We start from the raw sequence: 16,657 nt of genomic DNA, 5'->3' as shown, positions 1-16,657 counted from the left end.
GCACTCTGTCGGCCGGTCCTCGCTGGGCCATCTGGCACGCATCTTGCTGCGTGCCCGTGGTTCCCCCTCCCCGGCGGCGGGCAGCCGCGTAACTGCCCTTGCAGTTCGTCCCCTCCATCGATGCGCTCGCACTGTAATTAGTGCTGTGTGTACAGCCTGAGTTTTAATTAATTGCCAGAGGTTTTGTTAACTGTCTCTTAATTCATCCCTTAGCCGATAATTGCATACGTACTTACTTAGTCTCCTGCGTATTTATTATATGTTGTGGCTTACTCAAAGTGCGGCTGTTTCCATGATAACGTAATACTTTAATTTTTAAAGGTTTTGGTTGGTTTTTTTGTTTGTTTGTTTGTTTAGGTTTGTTGTTTTGTTGGCTTTTTTTAAACTTAAATTCGAATTAATTAATGCTCAGGTCTAGTACTCACTCCTGTTTTCCATTTCTCTTTTGTGTCCACAGTGTCCAGTTGATAACTTTGTCCAGCTGCCTCTGTGGCACTGTTTTCTTGTACCTGGAGGTACTACTGGTCACTCTTATCACTTCCCCAAGTTCACTGCTATTGTCGTTTCTTTTTACATGCTTTTTTCTTTAGCTTCTACAAAAGAGATCATAGTTCTTGCTATCCTTTTTTCTGCCATGAACTTGAAATTCTTGTCTCAACCTGTAGCACTTTTTTTGTTCTCCAAATTTGATACAAACACTGTTAGCCAGTAGTTGGGTTTTCAGAAGTGTTGCAAACCTTACTGCCTTTTAAATGCACACCTGACATCCTCTTAACATGCTCTTCTCCTTGCTGGAAACATAAAGGGAAAATAGAGGGACTAGCGATCATCTTTTAACCTCTTTCTGTATTTGTTATTCCATGTGGACTCCTTTCCCCAGGTCTTTGTCATGTTACTAAGGTCTGACTTGTGGGGTTCTTGTTTTTTCCAGAAAACTTAGTTTTCTAATTATGACAAAAAGTTTAGAATGTTTGTAAGGGCATGTTTTACTTGACTTTGAGTACGTAATTTGAACAGGATTGGAAGAAAGGGCAGTACTTGTTAAAATTCTAGTCTGTGTCAAAATCAAAAATACAAATACAGAAAATTGCTATCCATTTTTTTTGGCTGCACAAGGTGTATATATAAATGTGATGTTGTAGTCTATTGCCATGTCAGAAAATAAAATACTGACTGGTGTTTTTAAGTGATCTAAAATGAACACCGAAAAAAGCAATATTCTTATAATTAATACTTTATGGTACTTCATAAATAACTTATGTAACATTGATTTAATCTTTTTCCTTCTACTAGCCTATAGTAAGCAAAATACAAGGGTTTATTATAAAACGTTTTTGCTCAATCTTACATCATCTTTGTAATAGCTGTAACTACACTTATCTGAAGAAAATCTAAAAATAAACTTTATAAAGTGTGATAATTGGCAAAACAGTTCACTCTCAGCAATGTCAATACATTAATATAGGGTTTTTTCATCGTTTGGGTGGTCTGACCTGAATTCTGCCATAAATAATGCAGGTTGTGCGCTTTTATTAAAAGAAAGGCAAAAAAAAAAAAAGCTTTTAAAGCAGAAGTTTTGTTTTCCATTGTAGGTACGGCAGCCTCCTGAAATTAATTTAGTTCTGCGCCCTCAGGGTCTGACTGGTGATAATGAAGTCTATGCCAAAGTTGATCTGTGGGTCAAGTGTCCGAATACTTACCCTGATAGGTGAGTGAACGTTGCAGCCTTTTTTTCTCTGAATATTTTCCTCTGTTTTTGTAGTCAAATGTAAAGTTGAAAAAATAAGTATTTTCATTCATCAGCCTTATTCCTGCTTTTTTGTGTAGCCTGTGGTGTTGTACAGTAGGCAAGTATAAAATTTGGCACCTGTACTGGGTGTGGCTTTTTGTGCAATGGAAAATAGCAGGGATGTATTTGTTACTGCAAATCAACATTGTGTTGCTTTTTCAACTCAAGTTTTCTGATGGGGACTTATTATTTTGTTGCTATTCCCCAGTGTTCCTGAAATACAACTGAAAAATTCAAAAGGCTTGTCAAATGAGAAAATAAGTGAATTAAAAGCCAGACTAGCTGAACTGGCAAAACGGCGCTGTGGAGAGGTAAGAGCTTCTCACTTCCTTGAGAAATATACTCTGGACATAAATAGTTCTAAAAACTTGTGTGGTATATAGTATCATGGAATATATCCACAGTGGAAGTATAAGTTGCATTGCTTCTAAGGAAGGAGAGACTTTTTTTTCTTAAGTATGTTTTTAATTAATGGAAATTCAGAACATGCGTGCTCTTAAAATACAGTGCATGTATAAATAGTGGAAGCTTTGTTGCTGTTCAAAGTTTCGTGTTATTTTGAGTTATTTCACAGTATGAAAAGCAATATTGACTCTAAAATTGAGAGCTTTCTGCACTTTTCATATTAATTTAAATATTGTAAGTGGCTATAGTTGTTTAAGCAAACAGCAGGTATCTGGGGAGTTTTTCAGTGTGATCTTGTTCATCTGATGCTGAACTGAAAGGTGAGAGACCTCAATTAAAACACCAGCTCAACAGTTGACTTGTGTGGTTGTAGCACAGTCACTCCATGCCATTGTGCCTTTTTTCTGCTGTGCTTGGGAACAGTGATATTTGACTTCCCCCCAAAAAAGGATATAAAGAGAAAAATGGAGAAACACGTGAAGCTTACAACTTTTATCTGTTGTAAAGGATTTTGTAAGTTCCCAGGTATGTTTGGTATTAACAATACCTTTCCATTGTTGCTGAGGACTCAAATGATTCAAAGAACCATTGAATTGTGTGTAACAAAGCAAACATTGAATTCTTAGTAAAAGCAACATTTACAGTATGTTTCTCATCACTATTTGAAAATGGTAAAGGTAAACACCATTGACAGTGCTCTGCTTTCAGTTTCCTAAGCCTGTCAGCTTTACAGGTTTGGCAGGGGTTGCCTGTTGTTCAGTCTTGCCACATCAAGCCTCGTTTCTATTGGCATACTATACACCTAATTTGATTACCAGTTTTTCTGCAGATACTTTCAGAAGAGCTGTTTTAGCCAAATACTGTTTTATTCATTCTGTTGAATAACCAAGAATTTCCTCAATTTTTTCAGTGTCTTTAGAAATTAGCAGTTTAACAGTGTATTCTGTTTTTTTTTTTTTTCTTTTTTATAATGACTGTACCATAGACAATTGATAGGAAATACAAGGTTCAAATTCTCTCAAGTAACCATTAAACCATGCAATATATACCCTCGGTGTGCTCACAACTGACCCCAGGGGAACTAGTGTCCTATAGGGCTTTAAATCCCTGTTTGATTTGTAGCTCCTTTCAGTGAGATCAGAAATGTGTCGTGGAATTTCCTAGTGTTAATTTTCCAAAGTGAAAGTTGTGCTTGCTCCAGCATTGTGTAGATAAAGTTGTGAGTTATATGTATGATACACATATTTGATGCATGACATACATGGTGCAATTCTAAATTAATTACCCTGCAGGGAAAGGGAGGAGAATGTTCTCTCTGCCTAGACAGGTATTATTTATTAAAGTCTGTTCTGCAGTATGTAAAATTTGAAAATAACCTCAGTTACCTGTTAAACTGAACAGCAGATTGTGTTTTGGGTTTGTTTTTTTTTTTTTTTAGTTAGGGAGATTCCTCTCTTTTTACTATATGTTTCTGACGCACTGTTCTTTAATTTTGGAGATACAATGGTCTATCAGTAGCATGGGTTGCTTAATTTAATAAAGGAATGCTACTAGACCAATGAAAGCATGAGGCCTGACAGGTCAATAGGTCATCAGTACATACCCTGTTCAAGTCAACAGTAACTGAAACTGGATTCCAACCTTGCAAACCATGTAGCAGAATAGCTGAGTTTTTCAGTGCAGCTCCTATTTTAGTAGTTGTGGGTATATGAATGCAGAGTGCCTTAAGTGGCTTTACAGTTCTACCTGGGGGGCTTAGTTTGCAGGAAAGGATTGAGTTTTGTGTTAGCATTGATGTAACTATTTCATAGGAGTAGATACAGTAATAGACAATTATGAAGGATTTATTCTGTTGTAGCTCATATGTCATAAACATCTTTGTAAGTAGGAAAATATGGTGGAGTCACCATCCCTGGAGGCGTTTAAAAAACAAGTAGATGTAGCACTTGGGGCTATGGTCTAGTGATCAGGGAGATGTTGGGATGGAGGTTGGACTTGATGATCCCAGAGGTCCTTTCCAACCATAGCGATTCTGTGATTCTAACAAGATGAGAAAAGAAATATTAAAATGATTTAATATATTATTTATTTATTTAGAAAAATATTATGTTTGAACTTGGCTGTCTCAATATTTTTTGCTATCTTTGTTACTGTGGTCAGGGATTTTTCATGTTACAGTGTATTAATAAATAGTCTGTCAGAAAACACTGAAATATGGTTATGGTGAGCTCTCCCTGGTAAGTAACAAGATCAGCGGTCATACTGCTGCTGTATTGCTTTCTTGAACTGGGTGTCATTTTACTATGTGATCTACTTGTTCATCTCTTTCAGGTGATGATATTTGAACTTGCTGACCATGTACAGTCTTTTCTCAGTGAGAATAATAAACCACCTTCCAAGTCTTTTCATGAAGAGATGCTGAAAAATCATCAAAAAGAACGAGAGAGACTGGCTCAGGAGGAGTTGCGTAGGGCACAGGAAGTTAAGAGAAGAGAGGAGCAGGAGGTAAGAGCAGTTAAAGTGTGAATGAGACTGTATTCTTAAAATAACAATCATGATTTTGTAAATACTTCTGCCTAGTGGTGTGTGTTAGTGAATTAACTTGTCAGATGTGTCCATATGATCAACTATAGGATTGATCTGCTGCTGCAATTTTAAGATTTTAATGATGTGTTTTTAACCTGGAAAAATATTTTTGCCTGAAACAAACCAAAATGTTGATTTGTGATGCTGTGAAAATCGCTTTCAGAGAGGACCTTATACAAAAGTGTAAGCAAATGTGTATATATGAAGTGTTTTCCATCCTAAACTGGGAAGTATTAGCCAGACAGGTAGTCACACCTTCCTTCACCCATACGGTGATTGGAATGGTTGCTGTGACAGACTTCTCCAGAGTGCAATGAGTGTAATCCATAGACACCTTGGACCTGCATACGTTCCTCACTAGAAATAAGGGGATTAGTTTGAGTTTCATACACTAGTCATGTGGATTCTCCACACTGTGGGATTAGGGATAGAATAGCTCTTCTTTTTTCTAATGGAATGTTTTAGCTTATTCCTGTATCTTCTCTGTATATGAAACTTTATTGTTTGGTCTGTCAGTAGTATTTTTCTACAACTCTGTTCTCCCATATCATACAATTGAATCCTGTTAACCTCCTCAGGACAGCGAAATGACTTTATTTTTTTACTTCTGTGAGATCCATAAGTACTCTTTACCACTTTGGAAAAATCAGCATCATAGTGTTTGGTTTTTTTTGTTTTGTTTTGTTTTGTTTTTTTTTAACCAGGGTAAGATTAGCAGTTGCATTGCATGTACTGGTGAGTCTCTAACACCACCAAAATTCATTTCAGCAACGTGAAATCCTTAATGAGATTCAGAGAAGAGAGGAAGAGAAAAGAGAAGAAAGGAAAAAGAAAGAGATTGCCAAACAGGTATTCTTCCTAAGCAAGTGTACAGAAATTATTGCAATAACTTCTTCCCAATGCTTTAAAAATTTGAGAGATTTACACAAATGAATTGTTCTGGATATCTTTTCTCATTCAGTGTTTCAAATAGAGCTAGGTTAAAATAGGTTCATAATTACGTGAGTTTGATTTCTGCTAGAAAATCAGCTGTAAGGGAAGGTAGAATATATGGTCAAAAAGAAGCTAATATGATCATGTTTTCAGTTTCATTCTAAAGAATCTTCACGTTCCATGCTTGTAGACAGTACTGGAATGTGCTTTCTGAATCTCAGCACTTCTTTATCAGCCTTATATGTACATTTATTATGAAAACTGATTTCTTCTGTGATCCTGGACTTCATAGATTAGTCAAGTACTTGTGTATTTTGATAGCAGCAGTTTCTGTACTTACATGATGATGTTTTCCTGATTTATAGGAACGTCTGGAAATAGCTGCTCAGACAAGTCAAGAAAACTCTCACAGGAGAGAAGCTGCAACCTATCGAGTTGCTCCCAGTTTAAACGGCAGCCGTTTGGAGCATGGAGTGAACAATAAACACCGACCAAATTCGGCTGGACGTTCAAAGTTAGTATGTCAGTTTGCATGTGGATCTTCAGGGGTTTTTTTCCCCAAACATTAGCTTTCAAAGTGAAGTGTGAAGGCAAAAGAGTAATGTGCCATGTTGCTTAGATGTTTGCTTTGGTCTCTGTGCCTCCTCCCTCCATTCCTCCTCTTTATTTGGCCTAATTCATGTGCTATGGTTAACTTGGGAACTTTCCAATTAATAGAGTCAGCTTTGCCCTTAGTTTAACTTAGAAAGTATTTGATAGTTGTTGAAAGGTATATTCAGGGCTTGCTTAGTTGCAGGAAAAAAAAAAAATTAAAGCAGTGAAGGTTTTGGAATAGCACAATAAATTAAAACGTATTCATCTCAAAACTTTTGCTAGAAAGTTCTCTGTTTGAGAGTCAGTGCTGATTGCATTTGCAGAGCAACATACTGGAGGGAAGATTAGAGTTATTGCAGGGTTCTTGCGCAGGTGTATAATTCACCTGGGTGAGGGTTGGTGATGATATGGGTAGGCTTGGATATTTGGTTTTTCTTTATTTTCCTCCCTCTTGCCTGTGTTCATAGCTGGTACAATTGTCAAGGACAGTGGAGATACCCTGGTATTAATATTCCTGGTGCTTCTTTCTAGGTAGCACATCTCAGTGATTTTTTTTTTTTTTGTTTGGTTTGGATTCTTTTTATCAATTCAATATTTTTAATGAGCTTTAACACTACCCTTTATATACTCCTATGATCTGTGTATGTGTTTGCACTTATTTGGAGAAAACTCTTGCAGTGGCGATATTTCTATTAATTTTGAAATAGATTATACCAAGAAGCAATGGAGGTTGGTTTGGGTTAGTGGTCTTTTCTTTCTGATACAAGGTGCAGCTTCGTGCATGTCAGAAGAAACACCGTAATCATACTTGCTTTTGAAGGATTTGCAAAACTACTGTTTATTTAAAGGAGAGGTTTAGAGTGGTTACAGTATTTGAATGGGAAATCTATTATATGTTAGGAAAAATAATTAAACTAAAGCTGGAATGAACTTCCAAAATTGCATATATTTGGTTTTTGTAATGTTTTGAAAGAGAAAGCAAATCAAGTCAAATTCATGTATTTTACAGAGCTGTAGTATATTTACTTCTGTTTTATTCCCGTTCTCCACCTGTCTCACCCACCTAGGGGTATTATCCTAAGATGCAGAAGTTGTAAGGTTTGGATTTGACTCCTGGTTTTGAATACAGAGACTCAAAGCAGCATAATGTTGCTGCTGAAATGCTGGATTTCTAGTCAGATATGTATCTTTGCACTAACTCTGTATCTTTGAAATTCATAGATATTATCAGTGGATGCTGAAGTCTCTGAAAGCTGATCCTCTTACTGAGCTGATATGTTCAGGGACTAGGGACTGCAACAATACTTTCTTTTAGAGTTGGAGAAAAATGTTCTGTTTGCATTGCAGACGAGAACGACACCTTTCTGTTGGTAATAACAGAGAGTCCCCTGGAAATTATGAAGTTTTGAACTTCAGCACAAGTGGTGCTGGACAACTTACTGTCCATAAAGGAAAATGTCTTGGTAAGCAAAATTACAATTGCAGCTTGAAGTACTGGGATTTGGGCTGGGCTTTTTATGGGGATTTTTAGAGGGAGCACTTCAGTGATGTTCACAGGTACAAGCAGCAGCAGGGGTGGAGAAAATACTGTTGTGGGTTCTGAAATGACACGGTCAAGAGTGGGAGAGAGTAATATGAAGTTACTTCATAGTAGTAAATGTCTTATATTTTCTTAGGACTACTTTAAATAAAGATTTGCTTTGCTTGATACAATTACATAAATGAATAGCCATACAAAAAAAAACACTGCACCTTCTTAATGTTTTTTATTCTCTATGTAATTAGAATAATACTGAAAACATTTGCATTTAAATTTAAAAGGCAAGCTTGTCAGATACACGTGTCTATCAAGCAAGGAGTTTAGCTTTCAGTAAGGTGGAACCAGGGGTAAGCACAGAGTTAGAAATGCATGCTTACTGCCCTTCTGTTGCTGCTGATAGCAACAGCGTAAAAGCAGCAGGTTTAGTGAAAACATAAATACAGGCAACAGGTGAGGACAAGAAATTTTCAGAGCTAAAATGCCTCCAAGAAGTGCCCATATGAATGGACCATCAAATGTTTTCATTGTTCATTTTCAACATAGCACTACTTCAGCAACGAGACATAAGTGAAAGTCTGTGAAGCAAAGAGTTGTATTTTGCAGTTTGAGGATGAACAATTGAGTTGCTGTGTGGAGAGCTCGGCGTTTGCTGAGCCGGTAGAGAGTTAGTTTATTAAAACCTGAAATTGTTTGAAACGTGCAGCAATTTTTTGCCAATGTGCTCTTTCTTTCATTTGACTACCACTGCATAGCATTCAGTCCCCTCAGACCTGCTGTTTTTCATATCTACTAGGTAGGTATGAATCTTGTCTTTTTAAGTAGGTTTGTGCTTCTGAAATTCTAGAGAGCAGGCTTACTGGCGTTCATGCAGCATTTGCAGGCGCTCTCATCAAGTCCTTAGCAACAAAAGAAGTCCTGTTCCTATTCTCTCTTTTTACATATAGGCAAGGATGAGCAGCTTGGTAAATCAGTGTACAATGCCTTGGAAGTCCAGAGTGGAGATTTTGTTTTACTATATGAGTGGGTCCTGCGCTGGCAAAAAAAGGCGGGAAAGTTTCTTACAATGCATGAAGTAGAGAAGATTGTGAAGTGTAAGAAGCAGGTAATGCCCGTATTTTGCATTTGCCTTAATAAAGGTTAGGTGGCTTCCAGTGCTTCTCTTGAGGCTGCTAGTTTGTTAAACTTGGGAGGGTGGTGATGAGCCTGGAAATGCTGGTGTTGAGAGTATTTGCACCAACAGAGAAAGATGGGTGTACTGAGATATTTAGGAGTTCACTTACAATAGTAGAAATCCAAGAAAGTGTATTTGTAAGAATGCAGTAATAAAGTTATAACATATTATTGGAGTTGTGAAGAAAGCAGGAATCAAGCTTGTCTGACAGAAACCAAATTTGTTATTGCCTATTGTGTACAATACTTCCCTTTCTGAAAAGGATGAAGTTGTAATTTATATGTATTTTGTTTATGTTACATATTTATAGTGGTGTGTTCATGAGATATGACACAATGCATGTTATGTTGTATTTCTCTAACAGCTCCAGGGCGCAGAAACAGAGTTCAGCTCACTGACGAAGCTAAGTCACCCAAACATAGTACATTATAAATGTATGAACCTTACAGAACGGGATGATTCAATCGTGGTGGACATTTTAGTGGAGCACATAAGTGGCTCCAGCCTTTCTACATACTTACACAAAGAGACTCCAGTTCCAGTTGAGCAGTTGCGCCATTACGTGACCCAAATCTTGTCAGCTCTCGACTACTTGCATAATAATTCAGTAGTGCACAAAGTTCTTTGTGCTTCCAGTATCCTGGTAGATGCTGAAGGAAACATCAAGGTGACAGACTACAGTATTTCCAAGCGCTTAGCTGATATCTGTAAAGCAGATGTTTTTGAGCAAACCAAAGTTCGTTTTAGTGAGGATGGTCTTCCCAGCAAACCTGGAAAAAAAGGAGATATATGGAGTCTGGGCTTGCTTCTGCTTTCACTCAGCCAGGGCCAAATAACCAAGGAGTATCCAGTTGCTGTTCCTACCAGTTTACCTGCTGACTTCCAAGACTTTCTGGAAAAGTATGTTTGTTATGTTCTGTATCTCTTTGTCTTTGATTTTTAAAATATTTATTTTGCATTTTTTTGGAATAACAGCTAAGTGTCCCTGTGTCACTAGTTACATTTTTTTAGAGAAGAGGGGATTGCTCCTTTATGGCTCAGGCTGCTAATCTGGGACTTGGGAGAACAGCTCTGGTGCTCTTTTCTCTGCCCTGCCACAAACTTTGTGTGTCACTGTGGATTAAGTCATTTAGTCTCTTTGCTTCTGATTCCCATCTGAATGATAAAGGTGCAGATTTCTTAAGTATAAGGAGACCTCTTTGAATGTTTAGGCCCGATATGGAGTAGAACTCTGAACAGTTCTCTTCCTGGTTTGCTAACAGATGTGTTTGCTTGGAAGATAAGGGAAGATGGACTCCTCAACAGTTGTTGCAACATAGCTTTATAAACATTCCACGAATGAAAATACCTACAGCTGATGAAAATCTAGATGGTATGAAACCACCTTTCCATATTCTGCTTAATAAGTAGAACTACTACATGCCTGCAGTAACAGAAAAATTAAGCTGTGCTGGAGCTTCACAAGACCACACAAGTATTTTACGTGAACTTGCGAGTTATTATGGTCTTCACCTTCTATATCCATGACTAGCTGGGGTGGACTGAGTGCTGTTGTTTCAACAGTAGAAGAAGCTGATGCTTTAATCCTGTAGATTCATCCATCTCTTGCACAGTGTAAATATCACACTTAACTTTGTCCTTGGAAGGTGCTGTTCCAGTGAGACTACTTCTCTCATCGTATTCTTGTTAGAATCAGTTCCTTTGTCCAGCATAATTAATGTTATTACTTAAAAACTGTATTAAGGTTTATGCTTGTACCAGAGCTTAACTGTACACAGCAGAGCACTTCTGTATTCCAGGTTTTATTTGCACTTAGTTATTTAACTTTTATCTTCTTCCTGATGCTTATTTGACAGTCCCTTGTGCCTTATCCCATACTTCCAATGGTGATAAACTTTAATATCCTTGTTACAGATTCAGCAGGTATAGATTGCATCGAGACAGTTGTGCCCAGCAGTCAGATATCCAGTGCCTCATACTTCACAGAAACACAGAGACAATTTTCACGCTACTACAATGAGTTTGAAGAGCTAAAATTACTTGGCAAGGGGGCTTTTGGAGCAGTCATCAAGGTATGGTACAAAAATTGTTTCCCTCTGTGGAATCCTTTCTGGGGATGTGTTTGTATTCTCTGAAGCAAAACAATATTTTCAATGTTTGCATGGTTTTATTTATAATCCTCTAGTGTGCTGTGCCTGTGTTGTGTTTTTTGTCTGGAGTTGAATAAATTGATGTTTACAAGAGGTTGCTGGGAGTCTGAGGAGAAGCCTGTCAGTATGGAGAAGCTTGCATTTGAATTGTAGTAATTTCCTAGGTGGAAGGAGAACTTCCTCTTCTGTGAAATTATTCTGCTTTGAGCTCTACTTGGTAAGGCGTTTATAAGCATTTGACTTTAGATTTATTTGAATTCTGCAGGTGAGAAACAAGCTGGATGGTTGCTATTATGCTGTGAAATGTATCCGTGTAAACCCTGCCAGCAAGCAGTTTCGGAGGATTAAGGGAGAGGTGACACTACTTTCCCGCCTGAACCATGAGAACATTGTGAGGTATTACAATGCCTGGATAGAAAAACATAAAAGTCCTATTTCCACTTTGTCATCTGAAATAACTGAAGAGAAAAGAATGCCCACCAAAGCTGGTCTCTTCATCCCTGCTACTGAGGAGTCAGATGATGTGGAAGCTGATGCTCCTCCTCCAGTTCTGACAAGTTCAGTTGAGTGGAGTACTTCGTGTGAGAGATCCTCCAGCAACAAATTCAGTGGAGCTGATCAGGAGTCCAGTGATGATGATGACGACGATGGTGATGGGGTGTTCTCGCATTCATTTTTGTAAGTAGGCTTCAGGGAATGTGAACAAAGTTGGGTTCTGTATTTGTCTCTATCATTCTTACCTCTTTTGTCAGAGGTAGCTCAGTGTGTTTTCATTCTGTCCCCTAGTTAAAAAAACTGAGTCATTTGCCAGCAGTCAGATAGCCATGGAGAGGAAAATGAGTCACTAAAAGCTGTCAGTGTATAAGGAAAACTTTGGTTTAGGTTTCTAGAAGTTTCCTGTCATTTGTGTCAAAATACATGAGACTTTACTTTGTTGGACTGTCTTTCTGAACCTTGGGAGTAAAGTTTTTAGTAAACAATAGTGGAGAACTACAGATCCTGAAAGATACCTTACTTGTCCTTTCTTTTTTGTTTTGATTTTTATTAACATATTCCGTGCCTACCTCTCTGTATGGAGTGGTTCTTTCACTTAGTGTTGTTTGGCTTGTTTTGTTTTGTTTTGGTTTGTTTGTTTAAGCAAGTAAGTAAACTTACATATATCTTCCATTTAAGACACTGTGCCATCAAAGGAAGCATTGCTTTGCAAGCAGGATACTTTTTTTTGGAGGAGGTCTTGTTTTCCTTTTTTGTTGAAGGAAACTAGAGGGTCTTCAACAGAAGCTTAGAATTTCTTCTGTTTCCTTAAACAGTTTCCACATTTCTTAGTAAATAGTTCTTGGTAACCAAAGTTCTTGAGTTTTTTTTCTTTTTTTTTTTTTCTTTTCTTTTTAAACAGGCCAACCACAGATTCTGAAAGTGAAATAATTTTTGATAATGAGGATGAAAACAGTAATGGTCATACTCCAGTAAGTACAGTGATCAAGCTAGTGAAAATGAAAAGATCATAAAATAGGCTTTGACAACCAAACAGGTCAGCTGGGAAGTTTTGTGTCACTTCTGGTGTAAGTAAAGAACCATGTAAGGTTATGCTCCATCAGAGTATGTGTTGTGCCATCACAAGCTGTGTTCCACAGAAATTAGTCTGATGCAGCTAATCTGAATTCTGTTTCCTATAGAGCAGAATGTAAGTTGCACTTTATAGTTGTGAGCCTGTTTATTTCAAGTTAAACACTTTGGCATGCACATGATTTATTAGTTAACCAAATAGATTGCCTTATGTCATCTGAAAGATGAAATTCTGTTCTGCTTTTAGATGATATAAACCAATATATTTGCTCATACTACCCCTCTTTGAAAGTGGTGACAACACATACTGCTAGAAGTCAAAAAGAGGCAGTCAAAATGATGTGTAAGGTTTTAGTTGATCTTAAGGTTTTCTTTATCACAGAACTTGCTGTGAACAGTCAGTGCACTGTATCACTAGAAAGCTAATGTACAGTTTTCTACAGCATCTATCATCTATTGCCAATCCTAATGATCTGTAAAATGTTGTAATTATTAAACCTTAATCTCTTTCCTCTTTCCACTGTAATGTACATTGGCATAGAAAAAGCTCTCAATATATAATTTAATAATATGCACACAATCAAAATTGTTGGTTGAGGCAGGGGTTGCATTATTAAGTAAGCCTTTTATATTTTAGTTTCAAACTTTTTTTTTTTTTTTAAAAATATGACACACTGAGATTTAGGTTTCCTCCTGATCTCCTGATCCTCCAGTGTCTAATGATGGCAAAATGTTACTTATTCTCACTTTGAAAATGAAAATTGGGTCATACCTGTTGTAATGCCACTGCTCCTAAATAAACTAGAACAAAAATGTCAATATTATTTCAGTGTTATTCAAACCCTAGCTGTAGAAGGTGACTTTTCAACACTGTGTTCCAGCCATTAAAAAATAGTAGCATGCATAAAAAGAACTCTGGACGCCTTCCTGTAAGTAACTGTTATATTACTTTTATTGTGATCAAGGATGAAGAAGGCAATGAGAGGAATGGCCATGGAGGAGAAGACAGGACACCAGTCACTCAGACAGTGCATTACCTGTACATTCAGGTACAAACATGCTTGTGTTTTCAGATAAGAGGATAATGTTTATTCCAGCTTGCAGAGATTAACTGCTGGTTTTCATGAGAAAAGCAACTATCTTAAAAAAAGGGCAATGAGACCCAGTTCAGTGTTGGTTTTGCAGTGGTTTTCTGAAAGGCTTGGCTGGTGGAAGGCACTGTGCAGCATGTGGCTTGTTACACCTTCCAAGGCGCTCTAGCTGTGCCTGGAGGGAGCAAAGTTTTGTAGTGCTGTAGTGTTTAATGGGGTCACTGTTGTGGCTCTTGTGCAAGTAAAATTTGTTCAGAATATCCCTCCTAACAGCGTAGGAGTTCTCAAGTTCTGGTGTTAATTTCCAGTGTGGAGTTGAAGTGTACTGTGTTAACTTCCAGAGGGGAAGCTGTGTTTCACAGGTGTGAAAACTTCCTTGTTCTCTTCAAAGGCACTGCATTGTGCACACACTTTCTTTTAACAGAGAACAGTAATCTGCAAAACCATTATGTGGCCCCAACAGTAGGACACAAATTTCTGCAGGCTTCCAACTTCAGGCTTTCCTACTGACAACTTTTCCTTTGTGTTAGAAGTTAGGCTGTTTCTGGGAGAAGTCGACTTTCATAGCTCACTGTTTTGTGGTGATGTGCCATTTTTTATAACACACTTCCTGCTAGAGCTTGTCTGGAAGGAAGATAAAATTAGATGGAATTACATTTTAATAGGCTTGTTTGCATACATTGTGTATATTCATAATCTAGGCAGTTAAGATGCCAAGTAGAATAAAGCTAGATGTTCTTTAAAGTTAGGCTTAAACTTAGATTATGGCTGACCTTGTTTTTAACATTTGCTAGAGAATATACTATTCTACTAGCTCATGCAGTTCTCCCAGAAAAATAAACTAATGCCCATTTTCTAGCTGAAACACAGCTCAGGAAAGTTCCAAGCAGACGAATGAATGTTTTGGTGGTACTGAGTGTTACAGAACGAATCGTTACTATGCACACAGATACAAATTACTACTCTTTTTTTTTTTTTTTTTTTTTTTTTCCCCTGCTGTCCCTTACCTGTGCACACCTGAAGATGGAGTATTGTGAGAAGAGCACATTAAGGGATACTATTGACCAAGGACTATGTGAAGATACCAGTCGGCTTTGGAGACTTTTCCGAGAAATCTTAGATGGCTTAGCTTACATCCATGAAAAGGTGAGTAAATATGAGTTATGACCTGTCCACAGTGTGTGTTATGCCTCTTTCTGCTACAGGTTTCTTCATATTCTGTTCATTTTGGGGTGTTTATTAGAAGGGTTCATTCTTTTTCCTCTCTATCGTAAATTTCTTCTAGCAGTTTAGAAGATTTTATCATAAATTTGAAACTTTTATACTGAACCACTTCACATTTCTCCTGTTGTGACAAAAATGTGACCACATTCAAAAATGTTTTGTTAGTTATCTGGTAGCGCTGAAAATTTTTTCTAGCTTCTGGGCTACAGACCGTAGTATTACTTCAAAATTAGTCATTAGTGACTTAATGCAGTGGATTTCCCACTGTAATAGAAATATTTAATGTGATTTTTCTAGTATATTATAAAAAGAATTGTATTTTGAATAATGTTCATTGTTTAATTTTCTGTGGGTCTTGTTCTCCTGTGACAGGGTGTGATCCACAGAGACTTGAAACCTGTGAACATTTTTTTAGATTCAGATGATCATGTCAAAATTGGTGATTTTGGTTTAGCTACAGATCATCCAGCAAATGCAGTAAGTACAGTTGAAAGTGAAGGAAACAAAACCCTTGATTCTGGTGTTGTAATAACATAAAAGATGAAAATAAAACATATAAAATCATAGTGCTCATTGACCTTTATATTGTGAATGCCATAAACTTCTTTATTTCTAAGGATCTAGAATTAAAACATGTACTGCCAACCAAAGCAGCAAGAAAAGCCAACAGATATATTTCAAGTGACACTTACAATATCTCTGTTTTCCTGATTTCAGGTTGTCTCTAAACAAGAAGAAAATACCTCAGATAGTTCTGCTCTGTCTGACCCCTCAGGTTAGTTTACATAGCAGCTTGTTCTAAATGATTTTAAGTAAACGCTTATATTCTATAGTCTTTTATACTCTATTAGAACTTCCATTCATTCTTTGAAATAAAACCTTTTTCATTTTGGGGGGGAGAGGAAGTAACCATCAACTTTTGGGTAGATCTGTTAAATATAGTCTGGCAGTTTTAAGTGTTATATAAAAATGAATTTGCCTACATTGCTAGCCTTCTACCATAGGTCAGTGCTTTTCTTCTGGTGAAGGTATATAGAGATCCTGTGTATATCTGTTCCAGCTGCACTTCTGCTAACTCTTGACTGTACAGGACATTTTCAAGACTCCAGAGATTTTTGTTTGGTTGAGATTTTTTTGGAACTTTCCATAACAAGCTGAATTCTGTGTTTTGAGAAAACTGTAGTTTTCTCTAGTACATTGTGCGTCTGAAGATGAGTGTAATGGAAGTGAAATTCAGTTCTATAATTTCTGTGCTGACCTACAATTCTCTAAAGAATAGAAAGGATTAGCTACTATAGATAGACACAGATACTTGACGTGTGAAGGTAAGAACTGCCTGTCTTGCACACTCTTCTCAATTGCGTCTTTCAGGACCACCTAGAAATGAGGACAGAAGATAAGGGGTTTTTTTCTTGACTTCGCTGTGGTTTTTTCCCCCTTCCTTGAAACTAGTACTCTCATCTTTTGCCACGTAGGTAACTTGACAGGGATGGTTGGCACTGCGCTCTATGTCAGCCCGGAGGTCCAAGGAAGCACCAAGTCTACATACAATCAGGTACGAGTAGACCAGACTTAGGAAAAAGGTAGCATGGAATCTATGTACTGGGC

General features: G+C 37.4%; 1 protein-coding gene across 1 annotated transcript in view; it reads left to right on the top strand.

The window, feature by feature from the left end:
• Window positions 1-1,592: 1,592 nt before the first annotated feature.
• The window catches only part of LOC103772464 (eukaryotic translation initiation factor 2-alpha kinase 4-like), a gene marked incomplete at both ends in the record, with an annotated part of 21,002 nt that continues 5,937 nt past the window's right edge, over window positions 1,593-16,657 (top strand). The window contains 17 exons of the mRNA XM_008939796.1: window positions 1,593-1,708; window positions 1,998-2,100; window positions 4,526-4,699; window positions 5,549-5,629; window positions 6,079-6,227; window positions 7,655-7,770; window positions 8,792-8,949; window positions 9,383-9,918; window positions 10,281-10,390; window positions 10,933-11,090; window positions 11,434-11,846; window positions 12,565-12,634; window positions 13,700-13,783; window positions 14,849-14,971; window positions 15,422-15,526; window positions 15,767-15,824; window positions 16,525-16,604. Coding sequence (XP_008938044.1) covers window positions 1,593-1,708; window positions 1,998-2,100; window positions 4,526-4,699; window positions 5,549-5,629; window positions 6,079-6,227; window positions 7,655-7,770; window positions 8,792-8,949; window positions 9,383-9,918; window positions 10,281-10,390; window positions 10,933-11,090; window positions 11,434-11,846; window positions 12,565-12,634; window positions 13,700-13,783; window positions 14,849-14,971; window positions 15,422-15,526; window positions 15,767-15,824; window positions 16,525-16,604 — 2,634 coding nt within the window. The remainder of the gene's footprint in view (window positions 1,709-1,997; window positions 2,101-4,525; window positions 4,700-5,548; window positions 5,630-6,078; window positions 6,228-7,654; window positions 7,771-8,791; window positions 8,950-9,382; window positions 9,919-10,280; window positions 10,391-10,932; window positions 11,091-11,433; window positions 11,847-12,564; window positions 12,635-13,699; window positions 13,784-14,848; window positions 14,972-15,421; window positions 15,527-15,766; window positions 15,825-16,524; window positions 16,605-16,657) is intronic.

Source organism: Merops nubicus, unplaced genomic scaffold (assembly GCF_000691845.1).
Source record: "Merops nubicus isolate BGI_N331 unplaced genomic scaffold, ASM69184v1 scaffold37254, whole genome shotgun sequence".
NCBI classification, from domain to species: domain Eukaryota; kingdom Metazoa; phylum Chordata; class Aves; order Coraciiformes; family Meropidae; genus Merops; species Merops nubicus.
Note: the sequence above shows the minus strand (reverse complement) of the source record. Positions and strands in the feature narration are given on the sequence as shown.